This window comes from Lycorma delicatula, chromosome 8, assembly GCF_047948215.1.
Source record: "Lycorma delicatula isolate Av1 chromosome 8, ASM4794821v1, whole genome shotgun sequence".
NCBI classification, from domain to species: Eukaryota; Metazoa; Arthropoda; class Insecta; order Hemiptera; family Fulgoridae; genus Lycorma; species Lycorma delicatula.
The window spans coordinates 72720290-72740083 of NC_134462.1; the positions used below are offsets into that span (position 1 = coordinate 72720290).

At 26.2% G+C, this 19794-nt stretch overlaps 1 protein-coding gene across 1 annotated transcript in view; it reads left to right on the forward strand.

The window, feature by feature from the left end:
- Positions 1–19794, forward strand: part of nwk (FCH and double SH3 domains nervous wreck) — a 421122-nt gene that overhangs the window by 345382 nt on the left and 55946 nt on the right. The window contains exons 11-12 of the mRNA XM_075374151.1: positions 7550–7627; positions 12534–12585. Of these exons, the coding sequence (XP_075230266.1) occupies positions 7550–7627; positions 12534–12585 (130 nt within the window). The remainder of the gene's footprint in view (positions 1–7549; positions 7628–12533; positions 12586–19794) is intronic.

Genomic DNA, 19794 nt, shown 5'->3' on the forward strand with positions numbered 1-19794 from the left:
TGGTTAACCATAACATAATTTTAACAAGCAAGTCGGTAGAACCTGACAAAAGTTTAAAATGTAAATTTGGAAATATTGCAATAAAAATTTACCAATAAAATAATAGTTTAATTATGTAAATTACAAACCAACTTTTCTAGGGAAAGAGATTACTGATAGTTAATTTATATAAAGTTGTAGGAATTGAATCCAACTAGTTGTAGGGGTGGCAGATTATCATTTATAGACATAGTTTGCCCGAACTTTTAACAGTTTCTAAAAAAAAATTTATATTCTATTTTATTGTGTTTACTATTTCAATGAGAGTTAAAATTATAAAATTAATTTTAATTTTTTATAACTATAATAATTTTTTTTATTTTACTGAAAAATATAGTGTAATACTAGTAAAAAAAATTTACTATAATTTTTATTTTAAACGACACATCAAATGACAGATGTTCATGTAAACATAAAAAGCAGTCCAATTTATAAACGCATTTTTTAAACAGTAATGCAATTACATTAGCATATCCACTTTAATATTCTCATAAATAAACATTTACACAAATAATAAGACTGGAATTCAACAAGATGGATTAGGATAAACAAATATGTAGAAATAAGGATACATAAGTCAGTATTTCCTAATATTTCAAGTGAATAATATTTCTTAGAATTCTTCATACTAATCCTATTTATTTAAAACATTTATAATTACACATAGGTATATAATACAGGGTCTTCATAAAAAAATGGTGGGGTTTTGAATATGGATTAAATGAAAACAAAAATAGTTTGAGTTGAAGTTTATCAAATTCACCATCTCAAACAATTTTTTTATATAAGTAATAAATTTCAATATGTGTACCATTAGTTGCTCAGCAAATGTCTAATCAATACTCAGTTTTTGTCCATAACCAAAATTAACATATCTTCTGTTATGGTTACAATTGTTTCATTAATCCTTTTCTTTAAGTGACATACGTCGCATATTTTTTGCAAATAAACAATGTTTTTTTTTATACTCCCACAAGAAAATATCACAAGTTATCTGGTCTGGACTCCTTCGAGGCCAAGGTGTAGGTCCTTGCCGATGTATCCATAATGTTCAAATTTACCATTCAAAGCCTGGCTGATGAACATATTGAAATGCGTGGATGTGCCACCTTGTTGGAAATGAATTCATTATATGATTTTGAGTTCATCCAGTTGAGGAAAGCAATAATTGTTTAACATATCGAGAGAAACATTTCCATTAACGGTTTTCTTCAATGAAGAAAAAATACCCTATTACATGATTTTTCAATATACCACACCAAACATTAACTTTAGACATGTCACATCTTTCTCGAAAATTACATGTACGTTTTCGGATCCCTATATTCATGAATCATGTCTGTTAATACACCCATTAATATGAAATTTAGGTTCATCCGTAAAAATTATATCATATAAAAATGATTCATTTTCATTAATTTTGTGGAATATTTCAACAGTAAAATTGAAAAGTTTTTCTCAATCATCAGGTTTCAATTCCTCCAGTAACTGGATTTTACATGCATGTGATTTCAATCTTTTGTGTAAAACTTTGTAGATTGTTGTTTTCGGAATATCTAACTCAAGTCTTCAACAAGAAATGGATTTCTTAGAACTTCTGATTACAGACTGTCTAATTCGTTAACAGTTTTGTCTGATACTCTTGGTCTGCAAGTTGATTTTTTCTAGAGAACATATCCAATTTCTTTGAACTGATTAAACCAACATTGTATATTATTTTCATGTGGTGGCCCTTTTTCATATTCACACTGAACTAAAATTACAACTTTAATTGTAATTAAAACGCTTCAAAACACACTTTCCTTTTTGTTGAATAGTGAACATAGTAATGAACTAACCACACCTTAGCAACAATACAAAGACTGCTGTCGTAGTTTAACTGCTGTTACATAAACTTTTAGGTTGGAGGCTATTAGGGCTACCAACATAACTTCTCAAAATTTCCCTACTGCCCTGAAATTCTTTTGTGAAGGCTCTGTATGATGTCTCCTACTAAGTAGAGCAACACGTATATTATATTTTCTTGATAAAGAAATACATTAATTTCTTGCTTTACAACATCTGTCCCAGTATTTCTTATTATTGTGATACATGTGAAAAACCTGAGGTATAAGAAACACTATTTAACATTTTTTTTTTTGTGAGAATAATGATGTTTAACATATAGCTAGTTTCTATGTGAGCAGTTTCTATGGTATCAGTAATAGGTCTGATAATCATTTCCATTGCAATGGGATTTGCATGCTAATATAAAGCACAATATGCTTGCAAAGAGGCAATGGGAAACCACCTTACTTCTTACTTTTCTCAGTATGTCTGGCATGGGATTTTTTTTTTAACGTTGATGGTGATTATGTGATTTTTAAGAGAAGCTTTCAGTCACCTACAACCATTATGGGTATGGGTCTTATATAAATATCTATAATATAAAGCTGGAATGCTGACTTTCATTGCAGAGCGGTAGTATCCTGGCTTACACCTTGAAGAATATGGGTCCTTGGTCAGGCATGGAATTTCATATATTACAAAAATGTCTATACTAATTTCCACTCATCTTTAAGCTTATGTGAAGAATTAATAGTCTATAAAAAGAAATTGATAAATCAATTTTTACCCTGCGTTTGCAATATAAGCATGACATTTTCCAAAAAAAAATATTTCATGGCATAATCTCATTGGCCATAAGCATGGCCAATAAATATTCACTGATAAATGAATAATCATAATTAAACATTTTTTTATGACCATATTAAATTTTTCAATAACTTTAAATTTTTAAGTTTTTCATAAACAATAATTAAATTTTATTTATATTAATGAGATAAAAAGATTTTATCAAAATTTTATTTACATTATTGTTTTTAAATGGTAAATTTTATTTAAAATTTTCCAATTTATTTAAATGTAAACGTAGGCAAAATGTACAGAATAATTAATATAAACAATAATTATTACAATTAATTATTTTTACAGAAATTATTGTAAATGTAATTTTAATGAAATAATTGTTTATATCATATTTAAATGTTAAATCAATCCCTATAAGTAGAAAATTTAAATATTATAATATTAAAAATAAAAATATAGAAAACAAAAATGATGGTTTCTGGCAGGATCCCATACATACAATTTAAAATAATTAAACAAGAAATCAGTGTTAAATTCAGATTTTTTATCAACAGCATAATATAATTTCTAGTCATAACTGTTTGACAATTACATGTAGCATTAGTACTACTGAAATCTAAATGTAAAAAAAATGTCACAGTTAACATATAAAGCTCCTGCAAGTTAAAATAAATTTCTAAACACTAGATTTAATACTCGTCAATTTTTTTTTAGCTACAATTAGAGATAAAAATTATTTTATCCCCTTCAAAGTTGACTATGAACGACTATGAATGACGATGAACGTTATACATAAAATAAGAATGTTATGTGCCATAACCAAAGTATTTCTTCTAAAACTGAGAACAATTCTCAAAATAATAAGCATCCCATGCCAAGCTTATAAGGAAAGTGAGGAGTGAAGTGGTTTCATGTTGCCACATTCATTAAACAAAATATACAACACATATTGGTATGTCAAACTTCAGATACTTAGTTCTATAAGTGACATTTATTCTTTATTCTGTTTATCATCATTATGGGTTGTGTAGGGAACATCACTACTTTCAAAGAAAGCAGCTCTGATGAGAATTTTTACTTCAATTTTTTATCTGCACTACAGTATCAAAAAAAAAATTGAGTAGACAGTATGAAGCAACAAACCAAATGAGAAAGAATGCATTGTATTCATTCTAAATGAATATTAAGAACTGATGATTCTAAAACTATCATTTCTACAATTTACAAGTGAATATTGGAATATTTACTGCATAACCATAATATTAAAATACATATTATTTTTACAGGGTAAATAAATTAAAATTATAGGTAAAGGAAAACCAGTAAAAATTAAAGATACAAATTTGAATACAATATAATTAAAATTATTATTAAAGACTGGTTTTAAATGTACTAATTTTGTTGTGTAAAGCTGAATAATTCAACCACTTATTCCATAATTTCAATAACTAGAAATGATGTAAAATTATTTATACAAACTATAACAACCAAATCAATAATATAAATGATTCATTCACCAATTAGGGCTTGTCATATTGGAATGTTTAATTACACTTTCGATCAAAATTCTAATTAGTAATTGACCATTATGTACAGTATTACTGCTTCCACAGTAATAATATTAACATAAAATCTTTTATATTTTCTGATACTCCACTTTGATCAAAGTTTTTTAATAATTTTTCTTTCTGGTAAATATAAAAATACTTCCTTTGATTATCATGGAATAGTATAATTATTAATATTTTATATAATCTAAACAAATTTTTCAACAAGGACACAACTTGACTTATCGATAATGCATATTTGAATTATTATTCCACAATGTAAGACTCAAATTTCATGGTTATCTTCTTATTAACCGTATGACAAACAGGACCATTTTGAAAATAAAAATAAAGAGCCAGTTATATTGCAATAGGAAATTGCAAACTCAACACCAATTTTATGGATGTATAATGATTAGTTTATGAAAAGTAAGAGTACATTTTCCATTTCACATTCAGCTTTCCTGTCTAGAATAACATGGCTTGGATAATTTTCTCGGCTACACTGGTCAAGTTATGCAATTCATTTTTTTAAAAAACTTTCAATTTCAATTTTTTTTTTGCTTGATTATATCATGGGACATAAGCTTCAAGCTTGTGTGTGGGATATGGAAATGGTATATTATTTGTAGCATATGAATAATGCCAAGCTTGACCGGGATTCAAACCCAGGAACTCTGGATGAAAGGCCAAGACGCTATCACTCATGCCACGAAGGCCAGTGTGTTCAATCATTTTAAGTTTTATTTGCAACTTTATGATAAAATAATTCAAAAATGTTCAATTAGCCAGCTTCAGTCATTTTTGAATTGACATATTAAAAAAAATCATGTATCGTAATCAATTTTATGTTGTTCATTAAAATTTTTTTTTATTGAATATAAAATTACTTGTTATTATTTCATTTTAATTTTGAACCCAAGATGCTTAACAAAAGAAAGCAATAACCAACATTTTTAACTTATATTAGCATAAAAATTCAAAAAATATTTTTTTAACTTTTTCAAATTTGGGGGCTCATGCATCAGGAGACATTTTCTAATGATTGCAATATTCACTAAAATTGATTTTAATTAAATTAAGATCAAAATTAAAAAATCTTATTAATATTTTAAAAATTTGGAAGCACCCATAAAGGGAGTGTTATTAAGTTATTTTAGTGGATTTTACTGTTTAACAAAATACATTTTGGGCATTAAAAATTTGAAATTGCAAAAAAATTTTCATTTGAAGGTTCCCATACTCAAAGGGAAGCAAACATTGATTTTAAGCAAATAATCCGTAAGTGGTGATAATAAATTTAAAATAAGAACTTTTTAAAATTGTTTTAAAAATTTGAAGTATGCCATAATTCTAAATAATTAGTTCTTAATAATAAGTTGTAATTTTCTAAGAAGGGGTGAACATTTTTGGCTAATTAAGAAATACTAAGGACTGTAAGTTAAGGGCTATCAAAAAAATTAAGATTTTTAGATTTTAAATTCAATGGGTAACTTGCGAGATGGATTTAAATTAATAATACATTTTTAAAAAATTACTTTTTGTTATAACACACCATTGGATTGTATGGGTAAAAAATGTTTACAATGGTTTGAACCACTGTTGATGTAGAAAATAGAGTTGCATACACTCCCATTAATTTCTTTTCTGAAGGAAGATATTGCTAAAAAAAAGAAAAAAATATATGAAGATTTTTTTTTAGAAAGGGGGTGAATACTAAATAAAAATGTTTGCTAACTTTTAATCTTGATAAAAAAAACTTCAAGTTTTGTAAGAAAATTTTTTTCTAAGTGTCCCAGTGAAGATTTTAAATTTTATTTCGGCCAGAACATTTCAAATTTTTGCAACATATTTTGATACAATCTTTCCCCCCTAAAGTACCTATCAACAAAGTACGAAGGAAATCCGTTAATGGGATCCACAGTTATAAGACCAACACACACCCATACATAACTGTGAAAAACAAGGTAAAACATACATGGATGCATTTATACACAAAAACAAACATCTGTCTGATAAAAAATGATTTTTTGGACTTAGGAACATTGGAATAAAAAATCTTTTTCACAGATTATTTACAACCTAATTAAATTTATTTATTTAAAAAAAAAAAAAAAGTTTAAATGACTCCTTAAATGTAAAAAAAGACCAATTTTTTTGACCAATCTATAGATTTTCCCATTATAGCTATAGCAGCTTATTCTGCTGCTGTAGCTGAGAATGTAAAAATAAACATGAACCAGCACCTATTTTATCAAAAACAGTGACAGTGTTTGAAAAATTTTTCAGTTTTGTCTCCTCAATAGCTTTTTTCCTGTTTAGCCTCCGGGAATCACCATCAGGTATTATTTTGAATGAGGATGATATCTATGAGTCTAGGTGAAATGTAGTCTTGTACAGTCTCAGGTTGACCATTTCTGAGATGTATGGTTAACTGAAACCCAACCACCAAAGAACACCAGTATCCACGATCTAGTATTCAAATCCGTGTAAAAATAACTGACTTTACTAGGACTTGAACCCTGGAACTTTCGATTTCCAAATCAGCTGATTTGGGAAGACCTCATTCACAACTAGACCAACCTGGTGGGTTTTCTTTTCAATACTGTATTTCATTAACATCACCAGGACAAAAAATTTTAATTTTTTTGTAGTCTTGAAAGCAAACTATATTAATAAAAAAATCTATGGAGATATCTTGAAGATTTTTTTTTAGTAAATGTTAAACACTTTTTTGAATTCTTGCTAACTGCTACAGTTAATAGAAAAGGTAGGCTTTGGCATTTTCATTCTGCACCTTCAACTCAAACTGAAATTTACATATCATAAATGTAATTTATACTACCAAATTCATACTTAGGATTTACATATCAAACACCAGTGCATATTTATTAACAATAGATTTGTTGGGGAAATTTTAACTGAAACTTGTCTTTCACAAATTTGAAATATCTGTATACAAAATAAGTCTCCATAACAAACACATCCTTGAAAAACAATAGAGCTAACATGATACAAAGATATAGATATCAAAATTACATTAAGGCAAGACAACTTTAACTACATTAAGGTTTCCCTTCTTAATAATATAGTAAATTTTGAGTACAGGTTGTTATCTCATAATAGTCCTAAAATTTACCAGTATGTATGTAAAACACTCTCATTTTAAGGATTGCATCCTTTCTGAAACACCTTTATATAATGAATACCTATATACTGATCTGAAAAAAAAAATTTATTTTTTTTAAAAACAACAATTTACAATAAAAGAAATGAACATTTAAAAAAAAATAAACACCACCATCATTTCACTAATTTAGTCTATTTGTTTACAGGTTGATCCCAATGATCAGAATGGGCCCGATTTAGAAACAAAAATAGACGAATTAAAACAAAATATTAGGAGATCAGAGGTAAGTTTAATAACATTAAACGTTATTAGTCTAATAATGTTATTATTATTATTATTATTATTAAACATAAATTATTATTATTATAACTTAAATATTTCTGATAAATATATTTAAATTTTAGTAGTGCATCTTAACTGTAAAATATTTTATCACTTTATTAGAGAAATTTAAAATAAAAACATTAAAACAATCTTGAAAATGTTAAAAAATAATACTTCTTTCATAAAAATGTTAAAATAATCTTTTTTATCGATGTTTTAATTACTTTCAATATAAAAAAACTAATTCATTAAAATAATAATCACTAAAAACATTCAAAAGAGTAAGTATGAATGTTAAAAAACCAATAAGGTCAGTTGTCATTAAAAATAATATTTTATGTATATATATATATTTTTTTAGATATTAAATTAAATTAAGTACATAGTAGTAAAAAGTAGTTATAACGCTTACTAACACAGACTTTAATAAATTTTTTGTATTACTGATTGTTGTAGACATTTACCACTAATAAATGTCAAAAATAACTAGTGAGACTATACCCTACATCATTTAAATTTGGTAATTTACTGGAACCAATCTTTAAATATGATATTGTTGTTATTTTACTTACATCATATCCATCAATTTCTGTGATGCTATGTCCTGAGTCGTTCCTGGTATTGCTAAACTACCATTACAGCGGAGAAAGGCAGTATGGGATGAAGAAATTAATTGTATCTTCAATATTGGTTACGTTTGTGAAATAACAATGGAATCTCAACTATAAATCTTTAATTATGGTGATAATGGTATCTATCTTTGACATTGAAAAGCTCAGTTTATATTAAATTTTCTTTTAATAGCTACTTATTTTTAATTTAAATAAAAAAAATTCATTATAAATATTGCATTTATCTCCATAAACTCTGATATAGGCTATAAAAATACTTTACTCATTCAATGATAAAAGTATTACGGTACTATTAAAATATCAGTTCAACAATACAGTTAAATCATTAATATTCTTCCAGTAAGTAAACATATATATTTTTTTTCTCTTATATTAGAAGACTTTAAAAAATATATCATAAATAATTTTTTTTAGGGTATATAAAGTTCAATTCATATAATATTAAAAATTCAGTTCACTAAATGTATTAAAGTTATCTACAATTCTTTCAGATTTAAAATCTTTTGTAGTGGGATTATACAGTCTGCTGCAGCACAACCATACCAATCGCTCAATATCAATAAGTCAATATACAGTATATTGATACAATGCTTCAGATACTCAAGACCAATTGTGAATTCAGCACAACTAAACATAAGTGCAATCATGCCAATTGGTTTGTCCTGTATTCATCCAATTATTATCTCAGACCTTACGATGTGATATGTAACTCAGTTAGAGTTATCAGTTTACATAAACTTTATTTTCAATTTAAATGTACAATTGCATTTGATATATTGTGTTGTTAATAAAATATTAAATTTTTCTGTTTTAATTAATGTTTTAAAAGAAAATTTTTCTAAACATTTAAAATGGATAAAAATTATTTTTAATAAAAAAAAAATTAATGTTAATAAATCACACTAATTAATAAATATTGTTATAATAATCTGTCCAATAAAAAAGCATGGTGCATTGGTTTGTTTGCTATATGTGCTCACATTTCTATTTTCTATCACCATGGCAACAAAAATACAATTAAGTAAAATTACTAATCTTTTTTTCTTTAATAAATATCTATAAGTACTTACTTAATATTCTCACAAACATGAGGATAGGAACGCATTAAAGATCCACACAGTGGAGACCCCTGGCTAGATGGTTGGGCGAGTGAAGCAATCCCTGACTGACTAATAAATAATTAAAATTAAATATATATTGAACAAATAATAATTCTGATATCAAAGTGAGTTACACTTTTTCTTTAATCTCAAAAATCCTTTTCTTTTTATTTGGATGACTCCACAGCTCTCTTGATAAGGTTTTAACTATGCTCAGATAAAATGATAAAAAATCACAAAGCTTCAGAACTGATAAAACAGATAAAACTATTTTCAATAATTTAACAAAAATTATCATTATTACATTGTATAAAAAACCATATAGAAACATAAAACATAATACCTAATTCTATAAAAGGATAGGTCTATAATCATTACTCAATTTACAGAGGAAATACTTACTTCAATTGCAAAAAAACAACAAATTTAATCAGACATCACAAAATGTAGAAATTCAGCCCCAGAATGATAACTGATAAATAATATAACCTGAAATTACTGTCATTGCTGTGAGTGTCAACGTTACCTGTAAAAATAAATAAATTATAATGTAGTGGAAATTTAACATTTGGTCTTATTCATACTATCTTTTTTTTGGTACATTTAATAAATTAAAATATCCTTTATTTAACTTACATTTCAATACAATACCTGAATTAAGAATCAGTTTAATGTTCTTAGAATATGAATTAAATATTCTTATAATAAAAAAAAAAATAAATAAATAAATTCTTTACATTCTAAATCTTAGTAATTCTCACCAAATTAAACTACCAACAACTTTCCAATGCTTAATTATGACAACTTAATTTTAAAAAATGTTAAAGTTAAGATAATGAATGAAATTACTTTTTTAGGTCTTATTAGTTTTAAAGTCTCATTTTTAATATTTTATTTTATTTTCATTTAAAAAAATGATGGGCTTAACAAAAAAAATGCAGTTGTAGGAAATAAAGTTATTCATAAAATTCAAAGACAAAAACATCCTGTAATGAACATAAAAAAATGAATAAAGAGAAAGGACACATAAAGATTGAGCTATGGCTGTGAAGGATAAGGAATACGTAGTATCTCTTTACTCAAGTAAATATTTTCTAAATAATTTGTAAATCTTTCCATTAAAAATGCTTTGAATATCAGAATGAAATTGGCTGTTTTAACAATTCAATGCTATGCAATGAGAACAAATAAAAAATGTCTTCAATTGTTTTTATAAACTGTAATTTTTCATAATATAATCTTCAGTTTAACTTATCTAAAAAAAGTTCCAGCAGGACCAGAAGATTTTTTGCTGGAAAATATAATTAAAACCATCAACAAGGCTTGAACAAACATAAAATATACTATGAATAAAATTTTATACATATAAATATACATATGTGTGGGTGTGCCCACGCATGCGTGATCTGTTTAATGGGTGAATTAATGACCTTCTTTTTTTGAAGTCGATTAAAAATGTTTTGCAATATTAAAAAGAAAAGAAAAATAGTTTAAAAATTTCAATTTTCCAACAAACTGGTTAGCTGTAATTTATCCAATAAAAAAATTCACTTGATAAAATATCATCTTGTCAAGTCAAATAATTCAATTGGTAAAATGTCAGACTGTCACTTCAGGTATACCATTAATGAAATTTACTCTATACTACCTTTAGAGTAAATGCATTCAATCTTGTCTGCAGTTAGTATTAGATCATATCTTAAGAATTTCATTAATGAACTGCTTGTATAAACAAACAAGTTAAATCTCATTAAATGTCAACATCGACCACAAACATATAAAACATTACAAAGTAGTTCTTAATTTTATTATTAATACTTCTCCATACTTGATGATTTTCAGACTATTTTTTATAAATTGAAATTTTAGGTGATTGAGATGATTGAAAATGAAACTCTAATATAGAAACATAATTTTAAAGCTTTTATCAGTGCTTAAATTCTTAAAAAATTGACTCTTAAGCGTTAGCATAAATAACAAAATTATCAAAAATAAATTTTTGATTTTTTAAACATATTTATAAATGTAATCAAACGAAGAAAGCTTTATATTTTATAAATAAATTATAGACAGTATAGTACTATTATTATCATCAAATATTTTACAAATAATAATAAAAATAAGGGTATGAATAATGTAATATTAGAAAAAAGTAAGTATAAATACTACCAATACCTTTTTATGTGCTTAACAATTGAGTTTAATTATAATGAAAAGCCGAACCAGAAGAGTCTATTGTCCTGTTTTGTCAAAGCAAGTTTCAATCAATATCCCATTTAAAAAATTTAATGCTTTTTATATCATCATCCTTATACAATTTATATCCTTTCAAAATACCATAATACTATAAATAAAAATAACTGAATGAAAGTATATTTTTTTATAAAATATAAATTACTATAAATGTATAAATGATGGACATGCACGCGCGCGCGCGCACACACACATATATATATATATACACACACATACTATGTATTCAATAAATTCTTTATTATAAGTATAAAAAAAAATCAACTGAAGCCAACAACATTTAAGAGTTAATTAAAATATAAACATAAAAATAAAATATATTAAAAAAAAGAAAAATTTATGGTGTAAAAATAATCAGCCAATTTTTTTCTTTTTAAAATAATTTTGAAATAATTCATCAGCACTCTGAGTATAAATGATAATATAGTTTTTACGACAACTATATTGTATAATTTTTATTTTATCCTGTAATGATTCACAGCAGGATAAAACTACTTCAATTAATTTTGAAAACATTTTGCTTTATTGTCTGTACTGTAACCATACTGGAAACTAGTTTCTAACACCAAAAAATTACCAAGGTTTTTTTCTAGATGGATATAAAGAAATTCTTTTACAGGGTTTATGGACCTAACAATAAAAATAAATAACTGTTATATAAAATGAATTCTGATAAAAAATAAAACATGATGAAATAAAAACATTCAAACAAAGAAAGAAGTATAAACCATAAAATATTTTATGGTTTTCATAATATAAAACTAATTTTACCAAAAAATAATTATTTTTATAAGTTAGCAAAGTTAGCAGTTCAGAAATTAGTAGTCTGTAAACAATATTGTTATTTAGTTAGTATTAATTAACTGAAGTTCTTTTTCAGACTGCAAAGTTAAAGGCAGAAGCAAGAATTGAATGCCTAAAAGCAGGAGGAGGTAGGTGAAGTAACCTTGAATTACCTATTAACTATTAATATGAAAATATTTAATATAATTATTTTTTGTAAAATTCATTTAATATTATACAGTTGCAAATTCTTTGAAATCGAATTCCATAACTCTTAACTAGAAATTTTTTTATGCTAAAAGCAATGTTTCCTCAAATTATTACTTTTTCTTTACCAAGATTGAGCATATATTTATGCAATAAATCCTATAACTTTATATGTCACATTCAAAAGTAAGATTGATAATAAAAATAATATAACACAAATAAGCTATAATAATAAATAGAATAGTACATATTTTTTTTTAATTATAAATAATTTTTATTCAAAATAATGAATAATAATTAATTAAAATACTGTAATACAATAAACAAAATGATCATATAAATTTATACATTAAAATGAAAATGTTTATTCTTGCAATATCTTTTTTTATACATAAAATAATTTATAATATTTTATGTGATATAAAATAAAAAAATTATGTAAAACATGAAATTAATAAAATTATGATAATCAAATAATTAAATAGAGAAAAATAACACAGCTCTGATAATCAAGTACATATATATAAAACAATAGGTAACATAACTTTAACAAACAATTTTATAGTTAAAAAAAATTAGAAAAGGCAAATAAAAATATATATATAGGTGATTCCAAATTGCACTACATCTATTGGGAGATGATTCTGTAGCCAAAAATAATAAAAAAAAGTTAATATAAACATAAGTCATAAAACGGTTCATAAGTGAGCTTTAGCTCGCGAAACATTTAGCCCTGCTTTCTGCTTCCTGTGTGAAAGTAAACCGTACTAAAAGTCTTGAGGTACAAATCGAGGTAAATTTAGTGCCGCCTAATAGTTTTTGATCTAATAAATTGAATAAAAGTGTTCCTAGACCACTCTATATCTATCTTACTTAGGTTTATTGTACTTACTTATATACGTAGGAGCTCTATCTTACTTAGGTTTTAAGAAAAACGGGGTTAAACAAGAAAAACACAATTTTTTTTTAATATTTTTTAAAATTTTGTTTTCCAACTTTATTTTTATAATTTTTAGCATTTGTATGTAACTGTTCAGTTTAAAATCATATTACTCTTTGATCCACTTTGTCCGTTTTGTTTTTTATTAAAGTGAACTTCTCAAATTTGTGTTTAATTTTAATAAACATTATTTACATAAATTTTCCTAGAATTAAATTCTCTACAGAGTTAATTAGAAATTTTTATTTGTTTATTGGTAAATTAACAAAACTATTTTATTCCAAATCTAAAAAAGTGTATTTTCCAAAAAGAATTTTCATGTTTTACCCCATTTTTCTTAAAACCTAAGTGAGATAGAGATCTGGGACCACTTTTATTCAATTCTTAGATCAAAAACCATAAGGAAGCTCCAAATTTACCCCTCGACTTGTACCCCAAATATTTTAGTACAGTTTAATTTCCCAGGAGTAAAAAGCAGGGCTAAATGTTTCACGAGCCAAAACTCGCTAACAAACAGTTTTCTGATCTATGTTTATGTGAACATTTTTCTTTTGACTATGGAATCATCTCCTGAGAGATTGTCGTGCAATTTAGAATCATTCTGTATTATATTAAATAATAACTTATTGATAAGTATCATAGCAGTAAAATTATTATAACTATCTAACAAATGAACAACACTTTCTATTTTTTTTTAAGTCATGAACTTTTCACAGTGCACGTTGCTTTATCAGGTGGAAAATATAAAATTATAAATTAGTCAATTGTTTAGGAATAAACAATTACTCTCAGTTCACCTGATGAAGAAATGTGCACTGCAAAAATGTTCATGAAACTTAAAAAGAAAAAAGCAGTAAGCGTTCTTTATTTGATTGATAGTTTTTTGTATATACACACACACACACACACACACACACACACACAGAAACACACGAGACAATTTTATTTTTTGTAAATTCATTTGAATAACAATTGTTCACTAAGATTTTTTTGAGCATTCCTTAAAGAATACAAATATCTGGTTTCACTTTTAACTTATTTAAAATTTTCTAAATATTGAGTGCAGTAGAATAATACACCAAATTATATATTTTAACACTTCACAAAGAGTGGCTTGTACTTTATGAAAATATTGTACAGCTCATGAAAATAGACACTCATTTCATTTTAACTCTACGAAAATGAAATATCAAAAATAAATTTAAAATAGGGAAAATTTATAATCTGTTTACTGCATGAACAAACAAGCAATATATAAAAAATAAAAATAAATCTATTTAGTGTCTACTAAATTACATCAACACATACATTAGAAACGTAAATCTCATTTATTTTCTATGAAAGAAAAGTTAGAAGAAAATCATGTTTTATCTGACTGTGGAATTCCCTATCCCTTGAAATGGCTTGGAAGTTTCATAAATAGTAAATACTTTATATGTTATATCAATTTTAAAACTTACCTGTTAACTTACTTACTTGACCCTATATCACATGTATTTCATCTTTTTTTCAGTACAAATTTCAAATTATCTCCATTATTGAAGAATTTTCAACAATAAAATTTAATTTTATTCTATTACCTATTCCTAAGAAAACTTTATGAATATAAGTTTTTATTAATAACTAAGGTTATTTATTGAACCTGGTTATTTTTTATTCATATTTATTGATTTAAAATATATATATATATATTTCTTGAAATTTATTTAATTATTTTTACTTTTAAATTTGTTTTTTATATTATAATATTTTACACTTACAATACTGATACAGATCCCATGAATATATATATCTATTTAGTTAAGATCTGCATTTTAAGAATTTTTATTTGAAATCAACTTGCAAGTTAAAAAATTTTAATTTTTCTGTTATAGAAATTAGTACAGTATCTAACATGTTGATTTTTTTTTAAATTATCCTTTTTCTAACACCATTTAAGTTACAGACAAATCTTTCAATGCTACTTACTCCATGAAAATCTTTGCAGCCATTCTGTAGTTACCTTGCATACAATATTCCAACAAATGTAATACAGATTATCCTTTTCCAATAGTATCAAATAACCAAACTTTTTTCTATCTATCAGAATTTAATTAAATGTTTTTATCTTTCATAACATTAAACAGATTTGAACTTGCAAGAAATTTTCTATTGCTCTTCAACTCTTAACGTGAATGCTTGTAATAAGTTCTTTTTTTTTCTTTTTTTTTAATGTCATTTATCACCTTAAAATGTTTATGAAATTTTTAAGTTTTATTATGGTATATGCTTTTATTTATAGTAAGACTACATAAGATTGTTGTTCTATCACTTCATAAAAATTAAGAATTTTATTGGAAATCAAACCTGGGATGCTCAGCTTGGAAGAGAATGATAGTAATGATTGAGCCACTAAAACAGTCAGGTTAACAAGTTTTTACTAAAATTAGAATTTTTACTGGCCTCCATTGCACAGTGATAATAATAACAGCATTTTGTACAGATCATGTGTTCAAATGCTGATTAGATTTGGAATGTTTCATATTTCTATTTACAATTATTAAATATTCTAATGTACAAAATTAAAGCTTATGTGTTAATCTGCAAAATAAAAACCAAGAGAATTTATCTATATCTGATCTAATAATTCTTCTGATTAAACATTTAACAACATCTATAAAATTAAAAAAAAAAAACATTATAAAGCGTTCACTGCATTCATTTTATATTTATTTAGAGTAATCAAACCCGATAAAATTTTTCACATTTTCATCTGAAAAATTTTCATTAAAAAAAGGGTTTTCATATGATAAATATTTACTTCAAATAAAAGGATAGTTGTTGATAGTATAAACATGTTTAATACCAATAATCTGAGATTTCTAACAAGATAACAACCTGTTATAAAGAATAAGAGAAAACTTCATTTTATAAAGTAAATTATGAATAACCTGTTTCCAAAGTAAAAACTGCAATGCTAGTTTTCTCATAAGAGTTTTCTTATACTTATTTTTTTATTATGAAATAAAAGATAAACAATTTTTCCTCTTCTATTTCAAAAGTATCTCTTTAAACTTTCATAATCAGTATAAACATTTTCCAATAAAGAAAGATCTAAGTTTGCTCTCTTGGCAATATTTTAACATCAATGTTGGGAGAACACCTGAGCATTTTCTATTCAATTCTAAAATGTGTTAGTAAAGTAAGATATGGGTATCAAGAAACATATTTCTATCATTCACTTTTCCAGTTATTTTTCAACTAACTTGTTTCATTCATGCATGAAAACATGATCAACTTCATTATGCATGCATAACTTACTATAAAATATACTTATTAATTTTGTTAAACAGCACAACATAATACATTAAAAATTTACCATTAATGATTTGTTTCCAAATTAATGGAACTTTTTATTCCAAAAACCTTTGGCTAATTTTTACTAACTTTTTTAATGATGTATCCAGAAACAGTGATGTTAATGAAATCCACCTGAAAAAAGTTCAGAAACCTCAAACATGCTGTGTTATTGTTTAACAAAACATAGTGATGTTTCTGGATAATGATGTATCCAGAAACAGTGATGTTAATGAAATCCACCTGAAAAAAGTTCAGAAACCTCAAACATGCTGTGTTATTGTTTAACAAAACATAGGTAGGATACATTTATTTTACATACATAGGAAATGTAATGGAATACACTAATCCTTAAATACATTATGTTGTCATTCCATGTTTTACTGCAAACACCTTATTCTAACAGTAAGGATTATTTACCTTTACATTGAGACTAATGCTACACCTGGATTTTCATTATTTCATTCCTTTGCATATCCATCTTCTGCAAGTTTATTTGAGATTAAAATAATATGCTGTGCATGACAGGATAAATTTTGTTAATGTTTACTAAATCATTAAAGTAGATTGAATGGGCACTCAGTCAGGTACAGTGTGGATGAAAAGTCCCTTTACATGTTAATAGCATAGAACAGTTAAATATTGTTATGAATACAAAATACAGTAATTTTTTACTATTGCTGAGCAGATTGACTCTTTATTATTATTTCCTGCCATAAGCTGAGTCGTACATGTCACTTTGGTTAGTGTGGGAAAGATGTGACACTCTTGAGTTAAACCATGGTGGATACAAGTGCTTTCACTGTTGAGGGGTATTTGGTGGCTTTTGTGTGGGTTCACAAACGTCAGAACACAAAGAAGATGACAGACATTTTGAGAGACTTCGCTGTGCGATTTGGAAAACTGCCGCCACCACCATGACCAATGTTATTCGTACGAGAGAAGAAAACCTTTGTGATGGGAAGTGTTTCGTAGGCCTATGACTCACACTGAAACTTGTGTTACTGTGTCAGAATCAATTACACAATCACCAATGAAGTCTACCAGTAAGCAGCCTGCAGAATTAGGCATCCCGCAACTGACTATGCGAAACCGCATGCAGAAACACTTGAATGTTTCATGTTTTTGGCCATCCTCAGTGAATAAGTTGAGTGACTGTGACTTGGAACTTGTGTATGCATATGAAATGCTGCTTGCATACTTCCCACATGCAAATGAATAAAAAAACCGTTATGTTCTCTAACAAGTGTGCGATTTATCGTAGCTCACAAAATTGTAACATCTTTTTTTGGGCATAAGACAATCTGCTCTTTTATAAGGAAATCAAGTGCAATCCGCCACATGTTATGATTTGGGCAGGGATAACGGCAGACCACCTGCTTGGACCATATTTCCCTGATGGTTCTGAGAACCAGCACAGCTATCTTCACATAATTAACACGTGGTTGCTTCCAGAATTAATAGCATGAGGAGTAGCTGACATCGTTACACTTCAACAACACTACATTTTGCTTCTAAGTGTTCGCACACAGCCAAATGAACTCTTTCTAAACCAATAAATAAACCTTGAACCTATGTAATAATGTTATTCAAAATAAAGGTTAATGCTAACCAGACATAAATGTTGAAATATATTATTTTTTGTATTCATAACAATGTTTATCTACATATCTAACTGTACTATGCTATTAACATGTAAAGAGACTTTTTGCCCACACTGCAGATAATTACACCTTAACTCTGCCTTCCTCAACAGTTTCTAATCAATTTTAGACAGGCTTAATAATGGAAGAAAAATGCATTAGAGTGTATTAGCAATCAACCAGTTAACAGTTACTCAACTTTTCTCCTTCATAATTTAAAAAAAAATAGTGTAGTAAACTTACGAGAGGTCATTTCAACTGGTTACTGCATCAACTTTCATCTTCAACATTGAAGCATCCATTATTACAATTTTCTGTATACTTACTAACATCTCTGAGAGCAATAAATTACTTACCACAAAGTAGAAGTTTTCATTTGTATACCCTTATATCTGAAAATGAAACTCTTATTTATGACATACATTGTTCAATAAAAGAACACTCCTCTAAAGTTACAGAGTTAAAATAAAACAACAAATAGCTATAAAGTGAAAGTAAAATGGGCTAATTTAAGTGCAATCAGAAGAAAATTTAAAAACAATAAATAGATTTTTTAACTTAAAAAGTAAAGATTACATTTTCTCAATTGGCCACTTCATATCTATAATTATATAACGTTTGGGTAACGAATTAGTAAATAATTCAACAAAAATACTTAAGATAAGAAGTGATGTTCACTTTCAACCCCCCTTAATCTGCTACTTATGTCAATATTAGTTTCTTATAAACACTCCCAAGATGAAATCATATCTTCCTCAATTTATTACGACACATAAACCAACAGTAGAGTTACAAAACAAGATTTGGACAATCTTTTAATACAAAAGATCATATAATGTTTTCAACCATGTAATGACAGACTTATAAGCAAATATGCCAAAATGTTTATAATCGCTAATTAAATTATTTTATTTAAAAAAACAAAAAATCACAAATTTTTCATGACTAACGTAAAATTTAGACACCTTTTCACTAATTTAATGATATTACAAATAGTTTATTTAATTGTCAATAGTTTTCACATGTTTTCAAAAATTAAAGTATTATAACATCTGACACTTTCCCTTTACTAGAGCAAAAGATAACATTCTGTAAAATAAAATAAAAGGCTTTGTATCCCTTGTAAGCTTGTTGATGTATCAGCATGATGTACATAATTTAAATGGATTTCGTTTTTTTGGTCTTCAGTCATTTGACTGATTTGATGTCAAGATTCCCTACAAGATTCTACA